Genomic DNA, 21,306 nt, shown 5'->3' on the forward strand with positions numbered 1-21,306 from the left:
TCTTTTCGCTTAGGGTTAAGGTCCTGTGTTTTCTTTCCTCCCCTAGCTAAGGCAAGGTGCGGCTTTTGGATGTAACGTCAGATGCATATACATAGGTAGCGGTCTATTTCTGTTTCGGAAGAATCGTGCAAGGGTAAAAGGTCAGTCTAACTATGCACAGATACAGAGCGAGACCTAAGCGCATGAATGTGGCAAGTAGGTTTATTTTCAGAGAAGGCGCCAGGACTTCTCCATTTACTAGGGCATCGTGAGGTTCCCAAGCGTCTCAGCCTCAGCTCAGTAAGGTTGTGTCTCGGTGAATCAGTGAAAGAGTGGACCACAGTGGCTTTGAAACAGTAAAGATACCTATGGATGCATACCTAGGTATGGATGGCTAGGATGAACCCTGTAGACATCTCCCTAAATATTTAACGATCGGACAAGATCTGGCACCAGCTCCGATGCGAGTAAGCACAGACCATCCCAACTGTAATTTGGCCATCTGAGACATTCACTTCACTTCCGTTTCTCCAAAGGCACAAACACAAATGAACAGGGACAAGCCGGCTCCTTTTGCTGCAGGGGCGCGCGTCTTCAGAGGGATATGGTCTCACAGAATCACAATGACGAGCTCTTATCATGCGCCAGTATGCACTAAAGTGGAGTTGACATCACAAAGCTGCCCTAAGAGGCTGAAATACATCGTTGCTCCCTGTCGAGACTCGAGAGGTACAATGTCTCAGCCATGAAGAGGTGTGGTGGGGGGCGATTTTTACCCTTTTCGACTGTTGACGAGCACATGTGTACGGAGTACAGAGAAGAAGAAAAGCATCAAGGGACTACTGAATAAGAGAGGATGTCTGAGCATTCATGGAGGTCAGAAGGGAAGGCTTGTCATGAGAGTAACATGGCCTGGGGTCAAAGGACGTATGCATTATCTGGTAGCGTCATGTTGAGCACTTGGGCACTTGTCTTTTCGCCTCTTGCCACGCTCAGCCAAGATGGCTAAAGATGGGTGACGTTGCTATCTCCCCGCGTGCGAGCCAAGTCATCCAGCCTGTTAGGTAGGTTCAACGTCGAACCGAGATTTGTCGATCATTTGGTCTCGACTCCCATTGTACCAAGCTCTCGGAAAGCTTCTGAACACAATAGGTCTCAGACATACTTCCGCGTCCAAAAAGAGCGAGAGAGTCAGACTTCTGGCTTGATATTCGAGCGCCATCTCAGCCTTTGTGCATTAGCGGCCTGACGCTCAGCCAAGATGGCTTTGGCTTTGGCTTTGTGCACCGAGACACGGCATCTACCAAGCCTTCGTAAAAGACGTTGCTGGTAGTCAGGGGCATGGGAAATAAAAGCGGAAGACGATAAACTCTGCTGTGGGCTGTGTAGAGCAATCCGAAAATGCCTCCAGCTAACGGAGCACAGTTCCGTTGGTGTCGTGCAGTAGTGAACTCTGTTAGCAAACATCATGAGCTAGGGTAGCTTAGTAGTAAGTACTGTACTGAGTGAATGATTAGCATACTTCAGCATGTGCTTCATCAAGAGGGTTGTTGACTTTTCAATAGCTTGACGACCTGATCGACAAGTCGAGTGCCATGAATACCCGTAGGCCGCATAATTAATTGCTTTTTCTGTATCACTTGATCTGAGGCCCAGCCAGCCACCCTGCCACCCAAAACATCAACGTGAGATGCTGCAGAATACAATGCTGCAGATTTCCGGTCTGGTTAATGATCGTCAGTAGAGGCGTTTAACACTTTTGCGTTATATAAAAACGAAGAAACCGGTATCCTCGTGTTGAGAAGATAGTCTACACTTTGACGCCTTTCAAAAGAGCCGGCCTCGCAACAAGAACGGAATTGACAAAGGGTGCCTCGGCATTTAGCACTAGCCCATCCTTTTCAAGCAGGGCCAATTCACCTGTTGAACTCGCCGTCAAACTTTCGGAGACAGCTCCAACTACTGCAGAGACCAAGACAAAGCCACAAGCCTCAAGGTCTCGCCGTTGCATTGTCCCGCGAGAGGGACCCTGGCTTCATAGCGACTCTCATCCAATCAGTAGCCCAAGTGAGCAATTTTCGTGTTGGCTCTTCAGCTCGACATAGAACCTAGACCAAGATCGGAAATCGTAGACCACTTTGTGAGGGTGTGATGGAGTTGAAGTGACGCTGGAGGCTTGTGACAAGGATGAATGGATGGATAGATGGATGGATGGATGGGTAAGGTAATGCACGTCAAGTACCTCTGCTTGTACTATTGGACGCTGCCAAGGTTGATTATTGGTTTTCTTTCTTATGCCATGGAACAAGGTCAGTACTTTTGGATAGCTGAAGGGTATTTGACTCTTCGACTCTTACTTGAAATCCTCTCTACCCCGTGATTTATGACGATAACCTCTGTCTCTCTGACCTGACATCTCCATCATCCATCATATATCACCCTTTCTCTCAACCTCAGAAACCCCTGTAATAGTTTTTCTCGTTGCTCCTTTTCTTGTTTCTTCCTCTTCCAGAAGTAATAGTTCTTTTTTACATTCCATCCAGCCCGCGATCCTCTAGCTGCCGTCGGCAGTGCTTCCATTTATGCGTTGCACGACTCGCGCACTTGCACCGTCCTGCCACTACCGCCGTTGACGTCCAACGCCAAAGCTTTGGGGCCACACAATCATAGCTATTCTATCTGTTCCTGCATTTGTCAGTATCGAATTCAGAACTCCTTGTCGTCTGCCAGGGAAGAATACTTCTTGCGACATCGAGGTCTCAAGAGGCGACATCTCCAAGATCACCAGCATCACATGGTTGAGGACTATGCCTAATCTAGATACGCCTGGCTTTTCAAAATATTCATTTATTCAAGGCATACCCTGAAAATACCGGGTGGCGTATTATCCCTTCGCAGGCCTATACAGGCTGTTGGATCTCTTAAACCAATCGACGCCTTGGCCTATATGTCAGAGGCCCTCCACTAATCCATATCATTCACCAAATTTCCAACTGGACTATTGAAATACACTCAGCTTGGTGCTTCTCACGAGCCTCCCATACATCAAATCATGTCATCTTCTACCAGATCAACCACAGAGACACTTGTCAGTCCCAGGTCGTTAGCTTTCATACCACGCCACCCACAATCTGAATATGACCCGTCTCTCTGTGGGAACGATAGATCAAGAACTTCCATGTCATCAACAGACACGAGAAAGTCCAAGAAGGAAAAATCACGATGGTTCACTCAAGTCAAGGATTGGTTGTCAGTGGCTGAGCCATCAGCACAAGCCATGAGGGAACAAAAGAAGAACACCTACAGACGGCACAATATCGACATGAAGGACCCTCAAGCGGCTCTCAAGCTGCATTTGCCTATTGGTAAAATACCCGACAACGCCATCACTTCGACACGAGGACCCAGCCCCGAGAAGGCACTCGAGCGTGCACGGCAGCAACGAGAAGAGACACAGTCATATTCAGGTCTCAGTCAAGCGTCCCACTCGGTATCGAGCAGTATCAGTACAGTCCCGAGTGCCAAGGAATACAATCCTGTTACTCCTTGGGACACTTGAGGTCAGAAGCAATGTCTGTTATGGAGTAATGTGTAACGATGTATGAAATAAGGAGATCAGGATATATACGCTGGTTAATGTCCTCCGTCGTAGATGCGGGAAGTTCACCTGGAATAGGGTCAAAAACGAGAGATACAGAGATACCCTGTCACGATTGCGGGAAGATGGATAATTTTGGCGCGCTCATTGTCACTTTCATTTTGCTACTTACGATACAAATTTAATGAATTATTTTAGGCGCATGGCTTTCATATCGTTATTACTCTAGAGTTGAATTGACAGAACTGGACCAAGAAGTGATACTCCAAGACGTCCGGGGTAGAGTAAAGACACCTCCTAGTTTTCCATCATCTCAATGAACGAACGATGTGAATGTCTCATAAACAAGAATTTAATAAGTTTTGCCGCCATGGACGGAGCAGAAATATAGGTGGACTTCGTAGTGAAATTATTTTAAGATATTCTTGATTATTGTGTTATGATGATGTTATACAACCGTCATTGGGGGCACCAGCAGGGGGCGTGGTAACTTGTAAGATGGCAAATGCCGAGAAGATTCGGCCAGCCAAGAACTGATTACATATTATTTAATACTGACTTGGAGCTGTAAAGAAGAAGTCTATCTATCATATGATCTGGAGCATGTGATGATCAATAATGCACGGAACTATCCTTCACTACCTCACAATTAGGACCTTGACCAAGTCGCTTTATGGCGCATCATTGCGATCTTCCTCCCTTCCAGTGATGGCTAACTCAATTGCTGCCCTGTTTTTGCAATCCGAAACGCAAAACTCTTGATCAAGTGGCCATGTTAAACCGCAATTGTTTTGGGGAAAAGCCAAGCTTCAGCTCCAAACTCTATCTCCCGGAGCTTGTGTCCGCACTAGTACTCCCTGGTGAGCGATTAACGATGGTGATTGGCCATGTTCAATCCGGGAGCTGAAATGGCTGGCCTATGACGTATTCTACTTTTTAGCCTCTTCATCATGGATACCTTACGTTAGCACCTGGCTGGTCCATGGGTTTATATAGAACCCAGGGACAAGTTTGAGATTAGAGAGACGTCTAGAAATGAATTGGGCTTTTTTCTGTCAATGTTGTATTGCATGCGTCACTAGCGATTGATTTCTGACAGGATAATTTGCATCCATATTCACACCTTTCTCTCACTTACCCACCTACACTCTTACACTGAGACCTTCAACCAGCAGCAGCCATCAACTGAGAAACAAACAATATAGGTTCTCACTCCTAAAATGCCTCTATTCTCATCCCCAAAAGATTCAAGCGAAGACCGACCATACAGTACAAATGGATCTGCTCGTATCAACGACCCCGAGGAGGGTGAACAGGCTGTGCCAGATGAGCACACTCGACTGCTCCCGAACCGCGTCAACTCAACTCAGCCTGGCCTACTTGCCCCCGATGATCCCGCAGTCTCGCCCTATAACCTCTGGAGCATCCGAGCTTTGCGATACTTGACAATTGCTTTCACCCTGATAGCACTCGTTTGGTGGATTCTGCTTCTTGTCTCTACTTTTGTGACGCCCCCTGGCATTGGAACTCGTGGCAGTCCTTGGTTTGCTTTTGGATTCGCGACGTGGACACTTGCGAATCTCATCTTTACACTTCTTTTCTTTGAGGTGCCATCCAAATCTGTCAGGATTCTTGCCATCTTCATCTCCGTAAGTCTGCACAATTGGAACTGCTGCATTTGGCCATGCTTACTCACACTACAGATAGGGCGTTATCCTCCTCGATATGGTTCTCATCCTGTCCGTTCAAAAGACTCGATATGAAGAGGGCTGGGTCGGTGCTGCTACTGTCATCTGGGCACTACTCACCAGTCTCTGGACTCTGGTGGTTGATCGAACTGTCAAATGGGGCAAGGCTGAAGAAGAGGAACGCTTGACAGGTCGGGCTGAGACGAGACGAACCTTGTTCGAATGGTCCGCGGTCATGATTTCAACGGTCGCCTACGCCATCATGTCAGTGGCTGTGTTCCTTATCACTCTAACCATTATCCTACGAGCCCTCGACGCCGGTGTGTCACACCCAGGAAAGCTGTATCCGGTTGATAACGGGAAATATCGCATTCACGTTTACTGCCACGGCAACAAGACCGACTCCAAGGGCAACGATCTCCCCACCGTATTGTTCGAAGCCGGCGAACGAACCGTAGAATACGACTTCTGGGGCTTTGCGGATAACGCCGTCAAGAATGGTTCCATTTCACGGTACTGCTTCGCCGATCGACCTGGCTACGGTTGGTCGGATAACGCACCCTCTCCATCATCAGCAGGCTTCGTGGTTGATACCCTCGGTGAGGCACTGGCTGGTGCTGGCGAGAGCGGGCCATGGATCCTCGCAAGTGCCGGAATCGGATCGATTTATTCAAGAGTCTTCTCCGCCCGCCACGGGGATCACATCAAAGGTCTGCTCCTCGTCGATCCCCTACATGAGGATCTTCTCGACGACGTTGCATCTCCCGGCCGAGGATTTGTTCTCTGGCTCTGGGGCGTCATCTCCCCACTCGGCCTGGACCGAATCCCCGGTGCCATCTTCCACGGACGAACGAGCCGCGACCGAGTGTACGGACGATCGGCCCAGCAGAATGGCAAGTTCATCTTTGCTAAACTGCAGGAGAGTTTGGTCGCTGGTTCGTTCACTCGGCGAGATGCGCTGACCAGCCGTCAGATCCAGGACAAGGATACGCCGCTTGTTGTTATTAGCTCCGGCAAGCACATCAAGGATAGCCATACATGGGAGAAGAAACAGCGAGACCTGACCAAGTTGACCAAGAACCTCAAGAACTGGGACATCGTCGATGGAGCACCCCATGAGGTTTGGAGGACACTTGAGGGCCGACAGAAGATCGAGAAGAGACTCAAGGAGCTAGTGCATGCTTGAGAATTGTTAAATGTTTGATGATAACTAATGTTGGAAATCTCCTTCAGATGCTACACACAGCCGAACCTGCACGTGCCTTGTCTATCAGCATCTGGAGACCTCGAGGATGATGCCAGGGTTGATATGATGCTCATGAGACTGGGGGTTGACGGGAAACTTGTGGAGCATTTTTCAAGGATCGGATTGACTATGTGTATGTGCATGAGCATCAGTAATGCGTGGCTTGGCTTTTTCTGATGTACACCTTGAAACGACAAGAATGTTTTTATGGCTTCATTATATTTTGTGATCACTGGCAATCAGCCGTAGCATGTATACGTATAACTTAATTATTTCAGTATCAAAATACCAGTCGAGCAACACAGAACGTGAAGCCAAAGGCTGGTAAGCAAAACGACACAGCACAACAAGAGTGTTTTGATTCATAGGTAGGTAATGCGTCACAGCATTTCATTTTATCGCTTTGACACTGGCCTCAATCTCCAGATACCGATGCTACGCACACTATCAAGGCGACTGCCATGAGTTCCATCCACCTCCGTCGCACATAGCCCTCTTATTCGACTTCACATTCTCTGTACAGTTGTCTAGTGCATGGCTTGTGTTGGCGTTTCTTGGACGTGGCCCCCCAACTATTCCTCCACACCTACTACACGTGATAAGATCTTCATCGGAGCAATTTCCAACACGGCAAGGTTATTTGCAGTAGCGTACTATGAAAGAAGGAATCTGACTGTGCTTCCTCGATCCTCTACTCCGTAGTGAGACGATAAATCTCCTCCCCCTCTTATGTCTCTCTGCTGATAGTTAGCCTGTTTCGTTTCCGGGCTCGAAGGGGGAATCTGGGGACTGGAATGACCTCATAACCTCAGATGGTGAGAAACAAAGTAGTGCTGGGTGCTGAAGAGACTAACTAATAGAGTAAGCCGTGCTATGTCTATTACCCAGGCAGGGCCAGCTTTGACCTTTCACCTACCTACTAGTGCTGCAGCTCCCAGTCAGAGGCTCAGGCTGACTTCAGGCGGAGACATTCCCAGCAACGCCCAGTGGACAAGCATGGGTTCAGTCTTGTCACTTTTTGAGTCAAGGATCATAGGTACTGTACCTAGTTGAGACTTGAGAGGTGAGGCATGCACTGTAATTTCTGACTCCATATTGAGAACGACACACACGAAAGTTGCTTGAGTGACATCCTCGGGGATGGACCCTAATATTTGCTGACGATATGGAATTGTTGTTTCTGGCCCCTCCTCCTTTTTCTTCTTCTTTTTGTCTGAGAAACATCCTGTGGTTGAAGGGGGAGAAAATAGCATGAAACTGCCTTGATATCTTATATTAGTACAGAAAAAGTGCCTAACAACGACCCAGTATCAATCCTTCGAGGGCTGTGCTGGCGGAGACATGCATGCATATATATATATGTCGCTGAACCTGCACCTGAACAAGTGAAGGATGGAAGCAAGATTCGAAACAATGGATTCACCGTTTATTTTTATTATAGTGTGAATGGATCTCACTAAATCTCATGTCCCTCGGATTCAGACGTGGATCCTCATCGCCTGGAAATTACAGTAAATTAATATTTCGATGTATTCAAACGCCCCCAATACAAACAGGGCCCACCTGGACTCCATCCTCCCATTAGAGCCCACCAGCATCTCACCTTTCGTTCGTTGGACTGTGTCAAGCCCAGCATCTGCATAAGGCAACGGTCCCTTGCTTTGCTGCACGCACGCACTGCACGCATTGGCGGTTGTCATTGACTCGATGCACTTTTGTTCCTCGACTACCCTGGGTCCTGGGTCTTTGAGCCAGATACGGAGTACTTTTTTCATCTTCTCTTGTGCTCGAATCTCAAGTCCATCTCATGACTATCTGTTGGACCGTAGCTGATGCTGCTATCCGGTCGCCCAGGTACTAGTGCTCAGTTTGTCCCTCCTGAGACCATTTTTAGTTAGCCCCGTCCCTTATTTGGAGCTGATCTGGCGTTGAATCTGTCGCCCAGTCTCATCTAGGCACTGTACCAATAGCCCCCGCCAAGGTTGCCTCCACTGGTACCCGACCTTTGCCCCTAGTAGGAAATGTGTAAGGTAGTAAGTATAGTAAGGTCCTGAATGTCCAGGTCGAATGCTTCAATCTAAAAGTATCTGACCTCTAATCCCCTATTGCAGCACACGCTGGAGGTACCTCTTCACGGCGTGTCTAGTAGGTATCCTTGGGCCCTGGGCTCTCCACCACCATCACCACAACTGCCCTCAGCTCCCCTGCCGCCAGGCGCCTCCTGCTCTGCTGCTACCTCCATATTCTACTCCATACACCGTATCCATACCTCTCTCACTTTACATGCCTTACCTTACACTCTCACGACAGGCTTCGACTTTTATCTCCCACGCTCCTTCATCCCACGCTGCCGCAGACGCGCTGCGCCGCGCTTGTATCGATCGCATCTTCTTCCATTGTCTCTTTTTTCCCTTCTCCGCTTCAGCCTTACTGTCTACCTAGGTACGGTGCAGTGCCTGCTCCAGCCTCACTTAAGGTACAACTAGACTAGGTCGATCGGGTCTTGGTTGTCTTGTGCCGCACCACACTACATCGCTTCTTCGCTGCCACCGACTTGCTCCTCCTGTCGCCTTTCATCATCCCAGTCCGAGCTGGGTGGGCTTATTGTTCGACTGTCACGCGAACACCAGATAGTGCTCGATCTTTCCCATCCCACCAACGATACAGAATCTCACCGTGTTGAATTAGTCGCCCGACTTCGCCAATTGGTCGATCAAGTCCTTGTTGCTGCCGTCGTTGCTTTTCTCTCAGCTGGTGCTGATGCCGACCGCTGCAAACGCCTGTCGACCCGCGCTGGAAATTTGGTCTCGATAGGCCATTCGTGCTTGACTGGTTTGGAGCGAGGAGGGGGAATTGTGTTATAGCGACGTCCTGCATTGCTTTCACGATGGCGTCGAGCTACGACGACGCCATGCTCGGCGAGCATGGCCATGGCGACCACGGCCATGGCGACCACTCCCACGACTATCACGCCCAGGACATGCCCCCGCATGCCGATTCAAACTGGCAGAACGGTGGTCAAATATACAGAACTCGCACACCCGACAACGGCAGCTATCGACCGCGGCCACCCGCCTCCGCACCAGGTACACCGAACCCCCCCGGATGGACTGAGGACCAGCCGCCCCGCAAAAGTGCTGAGCGGAACAGGTCGCGAGGTCGAAGTGGGAGATCCGCCAGCGGCCAGACAAGGACGTGCCAGGCGTGCGGTGAGCCCTTGACGGGTCAGTTTGTGCGAGCTCTTGATGGAACATTCCATCTTGATTGCTTCAAGTGCCAGGTGCGAACCCCCAGGCCGACCCTGTTCTCCTCGATCACGGCAAGATACTAATCTTTGACTAATAGGATTGCGGGGAGATAGTGGCCTCAAAGTTCTTCCCTGCCGAAGATGAAAATGGCCGGGGACAATATCCTCTGTGCGAAACCGACTACTTTCGTCGACTTGGCCTCCTTTGCTACCAGTGCGGGGGAGCGCTCCGCGGATCCTATATCACGGCCCTAGACCGAAAGTACCACGTCGATCATTTTACTTGCTCATTATGCTCAACAATATTCGGCGCTCAGGATAGCTATTACGAACATGACGGAAACGTCTACTGCCACTATCATTATTCCACACAGTTCGCGCAGCAGTGCAATGGCTGCCAAACAGCCATTCTAAAGCAGTTCGTCGAGATCTTCAGAAATGGCCAAAACCAGCATTGGCACCCCGAGTGCTACATGATTCACAAATTCTGGAATGTGCGGTTAGCGCAACCCACGGACGCGCGACCTGCGCTGGAAAGTTCGGACGATGCTGCGGGCAGAGACCTCATCCGTGTGGAGGAAGAGCGCATGGAAGAGAAGGTGTTCCGTATATGGAGCGTCCTGTCGACCTTCGAAGAGTCCTCTGCTGCTTGCATTTCTGACATGCTGCTTCATGTCAGCAATGGCTCATATGTTGAGGGTGTTTTTGTTGCCAAGCGCTTTATCTGGCACGTTGAAATATTGTTCCAGTCAGCAGATCGCCTGGATGAGACTATGGTGGGCTTGAACGAAAAAGGTACAGTCTCAAAACTTGAATGTGAGATGCACGAGATCTGACTTTGTGCTTAGGGATGTCATACGGGCGGGAAGCCAAATTATTATGCAAGAAGATCGTTTCCTTCTTCTCTCTACTTTCCAAGACACAAGACAACGCTACTCACAAACTCGGTGTCACACAAGAGCTGCTGTCCCTTGTCACAGGTCTTGCCCATTATCTCAAGCTTCTAATTCGAATCTGCCTTCAGGGTGCCCTCCGTCTTGAGCGCGAAGCTAGCGCATCCACAGGCCTGTACCAGTTCCTAGATGATTTGAGCGACCTTGACGCAGTAAAGAATGATGACGGTCAGCTGTCGGTGACTGCAAGCGGCGGAAAGCTCTCTGCCAACGACTCTGACCACTGCTCTCTTTGCCACAGGTCTGTTGAGGACGAGTGTGCCAAGAATGGCGACCTGAGGTGGCACCTGAATTGTGTTAAGTGCACAAGGTGCGGGCGAGATGTTGGACGATCGTTACAAGAGGCTTGTCTCAACGCATTGGATCGAAAGATATATTGCACCAACTGTGCTGGAGCCAACGCCTTACCACTCGAGCACGTCTCAAAACTACAGCAATATGTTTTTCTACTTCGAGTCGCATTGGCTCGGCTGTTGGATATTCTTAAAGCTAATGGAACTCTCCCGCGATCCAAAGATGACACCGATAATAACGGATATGGTACAGGCGATGGTCAGGGAAGTGACCCGAGGTCAAGAGGAGGAGACTCACAGTCACGTGGACCCGGTGGCAGCAAACGAGAGTCGTCTTATGAGAACACTCTTAATGATGTACGCAGGCTACGCAGTACGCGACTGGATAGGCACCTGTCGTCCAGTGCTCGACAAGCCCGAAGCTCTCGAGTGATGGACACTGATGGCAAGGGCCCTCGCCCAGGTTCATCTGGTGATGCCGGGCAGGGTCACGGTGCACAAGGCTCGACCGACATTATGTTTGGACAAAATGATGGTATCACTTTAGATGATATCTCACGGATAGTTGCTGTCGAGCAGTCCCGAGATCTGCAGCAGAAAGCACCACAGCCCTTTCAAGATCGATCGCTAGATCCATCATCTTCAGACCAGGGTCATCTGCGGACGCAGTCAGCCGACCGAGAGCGCACCGAAACAGTGCAAGAGCGAATTGGGCGAAGGTTTTTCTCTGAACTTTCTGGTCTCGAGTACTTCAACGTCCGCCATCTTGCCGTTCTCACCATGCAGCCCATGATTGAGCAAGAATTCTCACTGGATGAACTACTGAGCTTCATTGAGTCGCGTAAACAGGGGGTGACTTTCTGGAAGAATATCGGAAAAGCCTTTAAGAATGATAAGAGCAAGAACGTCAAGAAAAAAGGTGTGTTCGGTGTACCTCTCGAGATAATCATCGAGAGGGATGGTGCGGAATCGACAGACGGTGTTGGTCCGGGCACGCTTCGAATCCCAGCTGTTATCGATGACATTGTGTCGTCGATGCGTAAGATGGATCTCTCGGTTGAGGGCGTGTTCCGAAAGAACGGTAACATCAAAAAGCAGCAAGGCCTGGTGGATACCATCAACGCTGAAGGTTGTGACGTGGTTAACTTTATGGAGCAGCCCGTCGTTCAGCTTGCTGCGCTTCTCAAACGTTACCTGCGAGATCTCCCAGATCCGCTGATGACTCACAAGCTATACAGGCTATGGATCAGTGCAGCCAAGATTTCGGACCCTGAGAAGAGAAAGCGGTGCCTGCACTTGACCTGCTGTCTCCTACCAAAGAGCCACCGAGACTGTCTTGAGATTCTGTTCAGTTTCCTGAAGTGGGCTGGAACGTTTCACCAGCTGGATGAAGACCTTGGTTCTAAGATGGATACGAGAAATCTTGCCACCGTCATTGCGCCTAATATCCTAACAAATCCCAATAGGGCACCTGCTTTAGATAGCGAGGCTATGTATGTTATTGATGCCGTGGAAATGATGATTACACATATCGAGGAAATGTGCCAGGTAAGAATCGGCATTCTCTAGGGTGGTGGCCATTATGTTGACCTTTTCTAGGTTCCCGATGAGATCCTTGGTCTCATGAACGACCCTTATATCTTTACCAACAGTGGAGACCTCACAACGAAGGATATTCTGAAGCGATTCCAAGATCGACGGGGACAGATTTCTATTGCTGATGTAAACGAGGTCTACAACCGTCAGGATAACTCCACCCGACCACCAGCTCGGCGAGTAGAAACTGACCCAGCAGTTTGGCAGGGTGAAGCCACTGTTCGCACGATACAAGACCCTTCAATGCCTAACCCCAGCAATGGGCATGGCACTCCCCCGTCGCGATTCCGAGGACGAAACGATCTGGGCAATGCTTCGCCTTATGGGGTCAACCAGTTCAACCAGTCGGACAGTCAGCTCGATAGCGCCGAGCACAGCAGGAGGCGAGAATGGCGTAACTCTGGTATGGGACGTCAAGGCAGCGGACTTGGTGTGTCCGGCAACTCATGATATTTGTCTTTTGCAATGACATTCTTGATTACAGCTGGGCCCGGAAACGCCCAGCGCCGAGCTTCGTTTCGTTATTCTACATGCAGTTCAGGAGGTATGATTTGGGAGTAGAGAGTTATTTGCATAGTCGACGGCGCTCCTCTTCGCTTCTTCCATCAGGCTTATATATGCTACCTATATCAGAGCATACAACTGTCGAACAAACAGGGAAAAAGGCATTTTACCAATCACAGAACCCTTGGCATTCATCGTTTTCTACACCACACCACACGACAACCCTGGTAGTTTTCTTCTTCTTTCTTTGGGAAGCTGAGATGATGATCTCGCTCCTATCACTATTCCCTTCTCGACACTCAACTTCATGCCATGCATGTTCTCTTCACCTAAATGGCATGAGAGATACATGTCTGCCAATCCCATCTTCTCTTGGGTTTAGTGTTTGTTCTTTGGGCAGGGGAAGGGCTGGAGGTCTATACCTTTTTCTTAGGAAACAAAAGGGGATACTAAGAGAGGTTGTTGTTATGTTTGCTTTTTCTTTTTCTATCTTCGGTTCTCTTTCTACCTTCTTCTATACCTGAGTTGGATGGAGTAAACCATGTTAGCGGGTTGATTCCCATTGGAGTGTTGAGACCGGACAAGGCGAAGCGAAGCGAGGCGAGATCTAGGTGAAGAGGATCATTGACTCCTCGTACAAAATAAAAAGTGCATGCGTGTGTGCTGGGTCAGATGTGAGGATGTAAGCTACCTTAGTTTATGTTGGCTTCATTCTGGGATCTTGGTCACGCATTTAAGTGACGACAAGCGAGATAGGAACAATAGATTAGGCATGTTCCGTTTGGATACTTACTTACGACTGAATGACTGGACCTTGGTCTTACCTGCTTGGATAAAACTAGAATTATTCTATTCAAACCATGGGATCTGGCGCTGATATTATAAGATACTATATTCTAACTGAACGTCCGGCTACTTGAATCATGTCACGCTGATGTGTCTTGTTGGGCAAGTCTAATATGTACTTGAAGCTGAATCTTCGTACGTAGACTAAACGATATATAATTAAAGATACCACATATTGAATATTTTAGGCCGAAATATGCTGTCGTGACCTGATATGAAGTTTTTACCACATTCGCCTCTTTCTCTCCCTTTAGATAGGAGCCCCCTCTTATTCATTTCTCTCATTACTAGTAAAATTAAGCCTTGACAGCGGCAGCGGCAGCAGCCGCCTTGTCCTGCTCGAGGAACCAGTTCACGCCACGATCGATGCCCTCCTTCAGGGACCAGACAGGCTGGTAGCGCAGAGCACGCTTGGCCTTGTTGATGTTGTAGTAGCGGGTCATGCAGCTCATAATGATAGACTTGCGAGTGAGAGTGGGGGTCTTTCCGAGAATGTTGGCGAGAACCTCACTGATATAGCCGATGGCGATGCCGACCTCGCGGTTGAGACCCCAATTGCCTTCCGTACCCTTATCATAACCGGCGGCACGCCAGATGGCACGGGCAAAGTCCCAGAAGTAAACAGGTGTGTCGTTTGTAATGAAGAAAGCCTCGCCGTCAACGCGCTCATGATCAAGGGGAATAGTGGGAGAGGCAGCGGTGGCGAGGAGGAGCTGTGCAGCGAGGAGGTGGGCATGGGCGACGTTGCCGACATAGGTGAAGTCGAAGAGGTTCTCGTTGGCGCCGACTTGAATTGTGTGCTTGCCGCGCTTGTAGGCATTGAGAATGCCTGCGAGAGTCTGGACGTCGCCTTCGCCAAAGATACCAGCGGGACGGATGGAGGTCGTGAGAAGCTTGCAGCCCTCCTGGCGGTTGGCCTTGAGAACGATCTCCTCTGCTTGTGCCTGCAGGTAGTGCCTTGTTAGCGAGACAGTCTTGGACGACCTGAATGAATGTGGCGTGAGCAAACCTTGGTCTCTGAATAGTACTCAGTCTGCGCCGCACCACGGATCAAAGGCCACCTCTCGTCAGCGTTGAGCAGATCAGTAACGTTGTCGCTGATGACACTGGCAGAGCTTGTATACACAAGAACCTTGACACCCGTCTTTTGGCAGGCATCGACAACAGCCTGTGTACCATCGACGTTGACCTTCTTGAACACATCATGACCGATATTGGGGTTGACAGCAACAGGAGAGGCTGTGTGGATGACAACGTCGGGCTTGAGCTCCTCGAATAGAGACAGAAGCCTCTCGGGGTCGGTGATGTCGCATTCCCGGTACTCGGCCTTGGGATTGCGATTGCGCTCGCATCGTAAGTCGACGCCGATAATGGCAGTGGTTGTCCATTGCTCCAGGGCCTGGTTGACGATGTGATGGCCTAGAAAGCCATTGCCGCCAATGACGATAACTCTCCCGAGAGGACCTCTAGATTTTGTCTTTTCAGCCATCGTCTGTGGTGCGTGTCTGCTCTGCCTGCGTATGATGTGAGAGTGCGGTAGCAGTACGAGTCGAGGAGGTGGGAAGGGTAAGCCAGAGCGAGAGAGTCTCTTGATAATATCCTGGGGTATGGCCACTGTAGGGATAGCGCTAATTTGATGGTGAGAGCAGGGGTCCTCTTCTGTGTGGCTGATATCTTAGGCTAATGGGAATATGGTGGGGGTTGTAGCACCTCCACAACTTTAGATGCCTACTGTAGCAACCAATCAGTGTATCAGCTCCTTAAATCTTCAGCGGCCTCATCAACTGAGTTACCTCTGTACGTCTACGGCGTGAATCGATATCGTGTGTCACGAGACTTCACTTCTTCCTCTTTACTCTCTCGCCTTTCCTGACTCCTCAGGAATACCATAACCACTATTCTTGTTTCTTGTTCTCTTTTCAACCCGCCTACAACTTCATTCCATATACCTTCACCCTTGTCTCACCTGGCTCGTGCTCTCTCTCTTTTACTTGCTATTTTAAACCACTTTGGATATAAACAACATCCAATATCGACCTTGTGGACAACATTTTCTTTACTCTCCAGCACGATTGCTCATCTCCTCTCCTTTTCTATTGGGAAACAGTGTTTTTGGGCGAGAAGCAGTCGACATGCTTTACTGGCATTCAAACTATGGCAAGGAACAGCTCGGACGGGGTAGAGATTCTTGTCCACATCACAGCACCAAGTCGGTCAACCGATGATGTTTCATATCGACAACTTGCCCAAGCTTATCTAGCCTTTGAGCCTCACGTGCGCACACAACTTTCTGTGGTAGAACCGCAGACAGTTGAGGAACAACAGCGTGTGCCAGACAGATATCAAGGGGCGCCATCGCCAAGCCAGACCAGGGTAACAACTTCGTTTGGACGATCATTTGAGATCACATCCCAAGATCTAAGTTTCGAAGGAGCTATAGACAATCGATCATCACCATGTCTGCCGCGTGAGGCATTGGCTCGGAGTGCGATCCCCTCGTCGGACCATACTAGTTCAGGGTCAATCAACTCCTGGTGTGCGCCTGCGAGTCAAATCAGTGACTCGTATCCCATGCCAGATGCTGCGCTCTTGGACGTTTCTCCGTCACGTATACTACAGAGCTACGTCCGAAGAACTCAGTCATCGCAGGAACCATATTCGTCGCCAACTGCGCATAAGAAGCGTCCTCCGGTACCAGATTTTGGAACCAGCGTCGAAATCCCCTCTTCCCTACCACCTCACATTCAAGAAGAAACCTGGCCTCTCGAGGCCCCTGAGATCACAGATATCGTACCTACGACGCCACAAGCAGACAAAGGAGCAGAGGTTCCCATACCCTCGGCAAATACAGAGATGATAGCCTTCGAGCATTTGGCCCCAGATGTCACTCATGTTTCTGGCAGTATAGTTAGCAGTCACTCGCCAGCTCTATCGCCTCGTGCAGGGTCAGAGCCCCCACTATCAAAACGGCCCAAGATTGGACACTTGGAGCATGGTGATTTAGTCAGAAGCTCTAGCGATACAGGGCCAGCTCTGTCAACGAGAAACTCGCCGGGGGACCAAGTCAGCAGTAGCTTGGAAATCCGGCCACCATCGCCACCCGTGGGAGTTGACGACATCGACCCTGCAGATTTGATATCTGAGAAGCTCGCAAAACTCGCCCGTGAACTGTCGTCGAGATATCGTCCGACGACAAAACGCGACATCGAAGCCTTCGAACGAGGATACTGGCTTATCAACTGCAGTAGCTGGGACCCAGATGTCCGGTTTGATGCTTGGGTTTTTCTCGCCAATTATCTCAAGAGTGGTTTGGCGGGCTGGGGAACCTGGTGCCGTAGAGACAAAACCCACGACTGGATACGCTTATATTGCTGGGGTCATGTCGCGAAACATACTTACTTGCTTTTGTACCTTGCAAGTGGACGGCAGGTCAAGACAAGTGGCGCGAAGTGGTATGGAGCAGATGGTGAAGTTGCTCTGGAAATCCCGCCTTATGAGAAGCAGGGATAAGTCAGATGACTGCTCGTACCACATTTCAGTTTGGATATTTCACTCGACTTGGCATCCTGGGAGGACTTGAATATTCGTGTCATAAGCGAGGCGTTTGTCGGTTCTTTTTCCTGCTTCTTTGGTCTAGATAACGGTTGCGAATCATGGCAACTAGATAGAGCTACAAAGCTTAGTCCTTCGATGTTACGAGGCGGCATGAATAGACAAAACACACGTTACACGAGCCTTTGATTATCAACTATTCCCAAGCGACTACCAGCTCAGCTGAGCCTGGGGTATGTCATGTCTTAACCAGGGCCGTCGTACCCTACACGATCCGGTACAAACACAAGCAAGAACAAAAATACACAAAAACCAGACCAGACAAAGCCCCCGTTACCATTCCCTTAACCCCCAAGCCTTTATGATCAGTACCATACCATAAATAGATCATAAACACCTTGAATTCCTAAACTTGCACAACAGCGATCACTCACGAAACAGTCCTTTGTACATAGAATTTCTCTCTAGTCTAAGTGGCAGCCCCTGATATTCGGTTCCCTAGGCAAGTCCAGTTTCCTGGATGACCTTTGCACGCGCACCAAGCTTCTCGATCTCGGCCTTGTACTTGACGGATGAATCAGCGGCGCGCTGCTCATATAGGGCCTTCTCAGTAGGGTTCACGTCCTTCCAAGACTCGCCAATTTCTTTGAATTTGGACTGGCTAGTTTCAGCTTGGATTTTGCTCCAGTTGTCGACAAGAAAAAGAGAGTAAGAGCCTGTAGGACGCAGGGGCAGACGCTCATCTGCGATTTGCTTGACAGGCTTGCCAGTTAGGAAAGCGAGGCGGCGGCGGGCTTTGTTAGCCAAGTAAACACGCGCCGGCTCATGGGTCTCAATCCAAGCTTTATAGGTCGCGAGGTTCTTCTGGCGATTGGCAGCGGCTCTGCGATGGATGTCCTAAGCTTTGTGTTAGCTCACGCAATGAAGGGAGGGGGGAGGGCGTGACGCACTTCATGCTCGGATTCGCTCAGTTGACGGAACTTCTCAGACAGCTCAGTCATCTGCTGGGTGATTCCACCACTTCCTGAGAGGTTCCCTTGGTTCTCGGACGTAAAAAGGGTCCAAGTGGTGGCTGGAAGCATAGCCAGCTTGTCTCTGAGCGCCCATTTCTTGAGCTCCCGGATTTCGAGCTTCTTGGCCTTCTCCGGATCAACTTCCTTCTTGGTCTTTTTAGGCTTTGGCGCAGCAGCCTTGGGTTTGGGCTTCGCCTTGGTCTGGGACTTGGACTTGCTATCAGTCGCCTTAGACTTGGATTTGGTGGTGAGGGTAGCCTTCTTAGTGGTGGTGGTGGTCGTCTTCTTGGCGGCCTTCTTATCGCCGGAGGCAGGAGAGGGGGACCATGCTGAGACGGTGAAGCTTCGAATGGGGAGCGCAGTCTTTGCGGCCGACTGGAGGCAGAGCAATTGAGCGGCAGAGGGAGCGGGAGCAGAAAGGCGGGCTGTCTGAACGCGACGGACGGCGGCCCGGCCCACGGAAGTGAGCATTTTGGTATTTGTTACGGTTGGTTTGGAGAGAATTGATTTGAGCGAAGCGATTTACAGTGGCGGCGACGATTGACTGCAAGGCTGAGTTTGTGTACGGTGAGGAATTCGCCTAGTCGAGATGAGGCTGATGGTGTTGACCTAAGGTAGACAGACAGTGCCTGCCTCATGTTTTGCGCTTTGCGGGCGGGCAGTTTCTAATTCCAGTGCCGGCCATGGAAGGTGGGCAGGTGGGCAGGTGCGAGAGTGGGCTCAACTTCATGCGAGAGCTGCCTTGGTAGTGGTACGTTTCAACCGCTTGCGTTATAGCTAGCACGCTACGTACTCTCTACTTCCCGAGCTACAGCTCTTGCAGCTTGGCCGCTGCACCAATCATCATCCAAGAGTTTGCTTATGTAACGCCCCTCCACGTTCACCTCATCCGCTGGTCACAGGCTGCCGTTGGACGCGACAGTGAGTGAGGTCAAGTCAAGCAAGGCTGGACTAACGAACATTAGTTCTTTCAACTCCATCATCAACTCATCAACACTGAAGGCGACGAAATTTGTACTCTACTACCGAAGGTCTTATTTCCTCTCACCAGAGTAACGAATACCTGCGACATTTCTCTCTTCCCAACTCATTCAACTACATAGACCATGGATCACCGTCCGCAAGCTTGGGGTCGTGTATGTGCTCCCATATACTACACCTTTAAGCATGGCCAATTACAATAAACTGACCTCTAATAGCCCAGAGACGATGTCTACGGTGCCTACGATGCCTCTTTCATGACCGATAATGGTCCCAAGCAAAACACCCAACAGCCCATCGTCACTGGTACCTCCGTCATCGCCGTCAAGTTCAAGGATGGAGTTGTCATGGCTGCTGATAACCTAGGTCGGTTGTCTCGCACCGATACCTGAATAGAAGCTAATTTCCCCAGCGTCATACGGCTCTCTGGCCCGATTCACCGATGTCAAGCGACTCCGTTCATTCGCCGAGTCCTCGGTCGTGGGCTTCAGCGGCGACATTTCCGATATGCAGTATCTCGACCGCCATCTCATCGACCTCTCCCTCGACGAGGCCTACACATCCCCCGACGCTCCCCGTCTCAATGCCGCAAACCTGCACCGCTATCTCGCTAAGCTGCTTTACCGCCGACGCTCCAAGTTCGACCCCCTGTGGAACCATCTCCTTGTTGCTGGCCTCGACGACGATGACAAGCCATTCCTTGCCGCTGCCGACTTGCTCGGCAGTACCTACAGTGCCCCCAGTCTGGCTACGGGCTTCGGTTCCATGCTAGCCCAGCCTATCATGCGTCGTCATGTTCCCGACGAGGAGGCTGCTCAGAACTTGGAGAAGGAGGAGGCTATCAAGATCATCAAGGAATGCATGAAGGTTCTATACTACCGCGATGCCCGCAGTTTGGACTCTTACTCGATGGCTGTCGTCACAAAGGAGGGAGTGGAGCTTACCGATGGTCTGCAGCTCGAGGCTCAGAGCTGGGCCTTTGCTGAGAGAATTCGCGGATATGGTACTCAAACTGTTTAAATCCCGTAGCAGGTACTGATATGGGGGGACCGAGTGACGAAAGCCAGTCACATTTTTAATCAACCAGAGAGGTTGCACAACATACAAGTCAAAATGGCATGATTGCTGCTACTTTAGAGAAGATTAAGCTGGAACAATCATGATGACGATGATCCTGAACAATATGCAGTGCACTTCAATAAGACACTGATGAAATTCCTTCCCCTCCCTCTCATCTAACAGCCTGGGAACAGCTTAAGACCGGGGACATTGTAAATTTGTAAGAACACGTCACGTCTCATCATTTGAGAGTATGTTTTGATATCTGTACTTTACATTTATGTTAGGGATGAAGCTTTCTCCAACCTAATGAGCATGACCTTGCTAATATATATATAAATTATATATGTAAGTTATTATAAAAAGGAGAAAGAGAGAGAGAAAGGCTATACAGAGTTATATATAATAAGATACCCCCGAGCCTTGAGCTCTAATGAGTTAATGTTATGTACAAGATGCAGTTTTTTAAAAGTAATAGGTAAGGCCCTAATTAGTATTTAATATAAGTTTTTAATATAATATAACTAGTAGGTCTAAAGGTAAGGCTATCTCTAATTTAGGGTCTATTAGTAATAAAATATTAGTTTTTTATAATTTTTACTTAGTATTAAGTTATATAAACTTAAAAAATATACCTTTTTTACTATAAACCCTTTAAGGAAAGGTTACTAAGGAAATATAACTTAAAAGTTAATTTTATAGTTAAAAAGTTAATAAAGTAATATAAAGGTCTAGACCTTTACTTTTACCT

The 21,306-nt window shown here is 49.4% G+C and overlaps 7 protein-coding genes across 7 annotated transcripts; 5 read left to right on the forward strand and 2 right to left on the reverse strand.

The window, feature by feature from the left end:
• Positions 1-3,031: 3,031 nt before the first annotated feature.
• Positions 3,032-3,538, forward strand: FSUBG_10124 (uncharacterized protein; the record flags this gene model as incomplete). Its single annotated transcript, XM_036674671.1, has 1 exon — positions 3,032-3,538. One exon carries the CDS (start codon positions 3,032-3,034, stop codon positions 3,536-3,538), a length of 507 nt encoding a protein of 168 aa, XP_036534393.1.
• A 1,259-nt stretch (positions 3,539-4,797) lies between these two features.
• FSUBG_10125 (mitochondrial integral membrane protein) lies at positions 4,798-6,451 on the forward strand (the record flags this gene model as incomplete). Its single annotated transcript, XM_036674672.1, has 2 exons — positions 4,798-5,226; positions 5,285-6,451. The coding sequence occupies 2 exons, from the start codon at positions 4,798-4,800 to the stop codon at positions 6,449-6,451; spliced, it is 1,596 nt and encodes a 531-aa protein (XP_036534394.1).
• Positions 6,452-9,398: 2,947 nt separating this feature from the next.
• On the forward strand, positions 9,399-13,050 carry FSUBG_10126 (Rho-type GTPase-activating 1; the record flags this gene model as incomplete). Its single annotated transcript, XM_036674673.1, has 4 exons — positions 9,399-9,791; positions 9,857-10,553; positions 10,607-12,552; positions 12,604-13,050. 4 exons carry the CDS (start codon positions 9,399-9,401, stop codon positions 13,048-13,050), a joined length of 3,483 nt encoding a protein of 1,160 aa, XP_036534395.1.
• Positions 13,051-14,246: 1,196 nt separating this feature from the next.
• On the reverse strand, positions 14,247-15,439 carry FSUBG_10127 (sterol-4alpha-carboxylate 3-dehydrogenase (decarboxylating); the record flags this gene model as incomplete). Its single annotated transcript, XM_036674674.1, has 2 exons — positions 14,247-14,894; positions 14,960-15,439. The coding sequence occupies 2 exons, from the start codon at positions 15,437-15,439 to the stop codon at positions 14,247-14,249; spliced, it is 1,128 nt and encodes a 375-aa protein (XP_036534396.1).
• Positions 15,440-16,104: 665 nt separating this feature from the next.
• On the forward strand, positions 16,105-17,460 carry FSUBG_10128 (uncharacterized protein; the record flags this gene model as incomplete). Its single annotated transcript, XM_036674675.1, has 1 exon — positions 16,105-17,460. One exon carries the CDS (start codon positions 16,105-16,107, stop codon positions 17,458-17,460), a length of 1,356 nt encoding a protein of 451 aa, XP_036534397.1.
• A 540-nt stretch (positions 17,461-18,000) lies between these two features.
• Positions 18,001-18,986, reverse strand: FSUBG_10129 (hmg box; the record flags this gene model as incomplete). Its single annotated transcript, XM_036674676.1, has 2 exons — positions 18,001-18,399; positions 18,453-18,986. 2 exons carry the CDS (start codon positions 18,984-18,986, stop codon positions 18,001-18,003), a joined length of 933 nt encoding a protein of 310 aa, XP_036534398.1.
• Positions 18,987-19,621: 635 nt separating this feature from the next.
• Positions 19,622-20,516, forward strand: FSUBG_10130 (20S proteasome subunit beta 7; the record flags this gene model as incomplete). The annotated part of the gene is made up of 3 exons (XM_036674678.1): positions 19,622-19,651; positions 19,715-19,862; positions 19,909-20,516. 3 exons carry the CDS (start codon positions 19,622-19,624, stop codon positions 20,514-20,516), a joined length of 786 nt encoding a protein of 261 aa, XP_036534399.1.
• Between the last annotated feature and the right edge of the window lie 790 nt (positions 20,517-21,306).

The sequence above is a fragment of the Fusarium subglutinans genome, assembly GCF_013396075.1.
Source record: "Fusarium subglutinans strain NRRL 66333 chromosome Unknown NRRL66333_c0000169, whole genome shotgun sequence".
Lineage (NCBI taxonomy): Eukaryota > Fungi > Ascomycota > Sordariomycetes > Hypocreales > Nectriaceae > Fusarium > Fusarium subglutinans.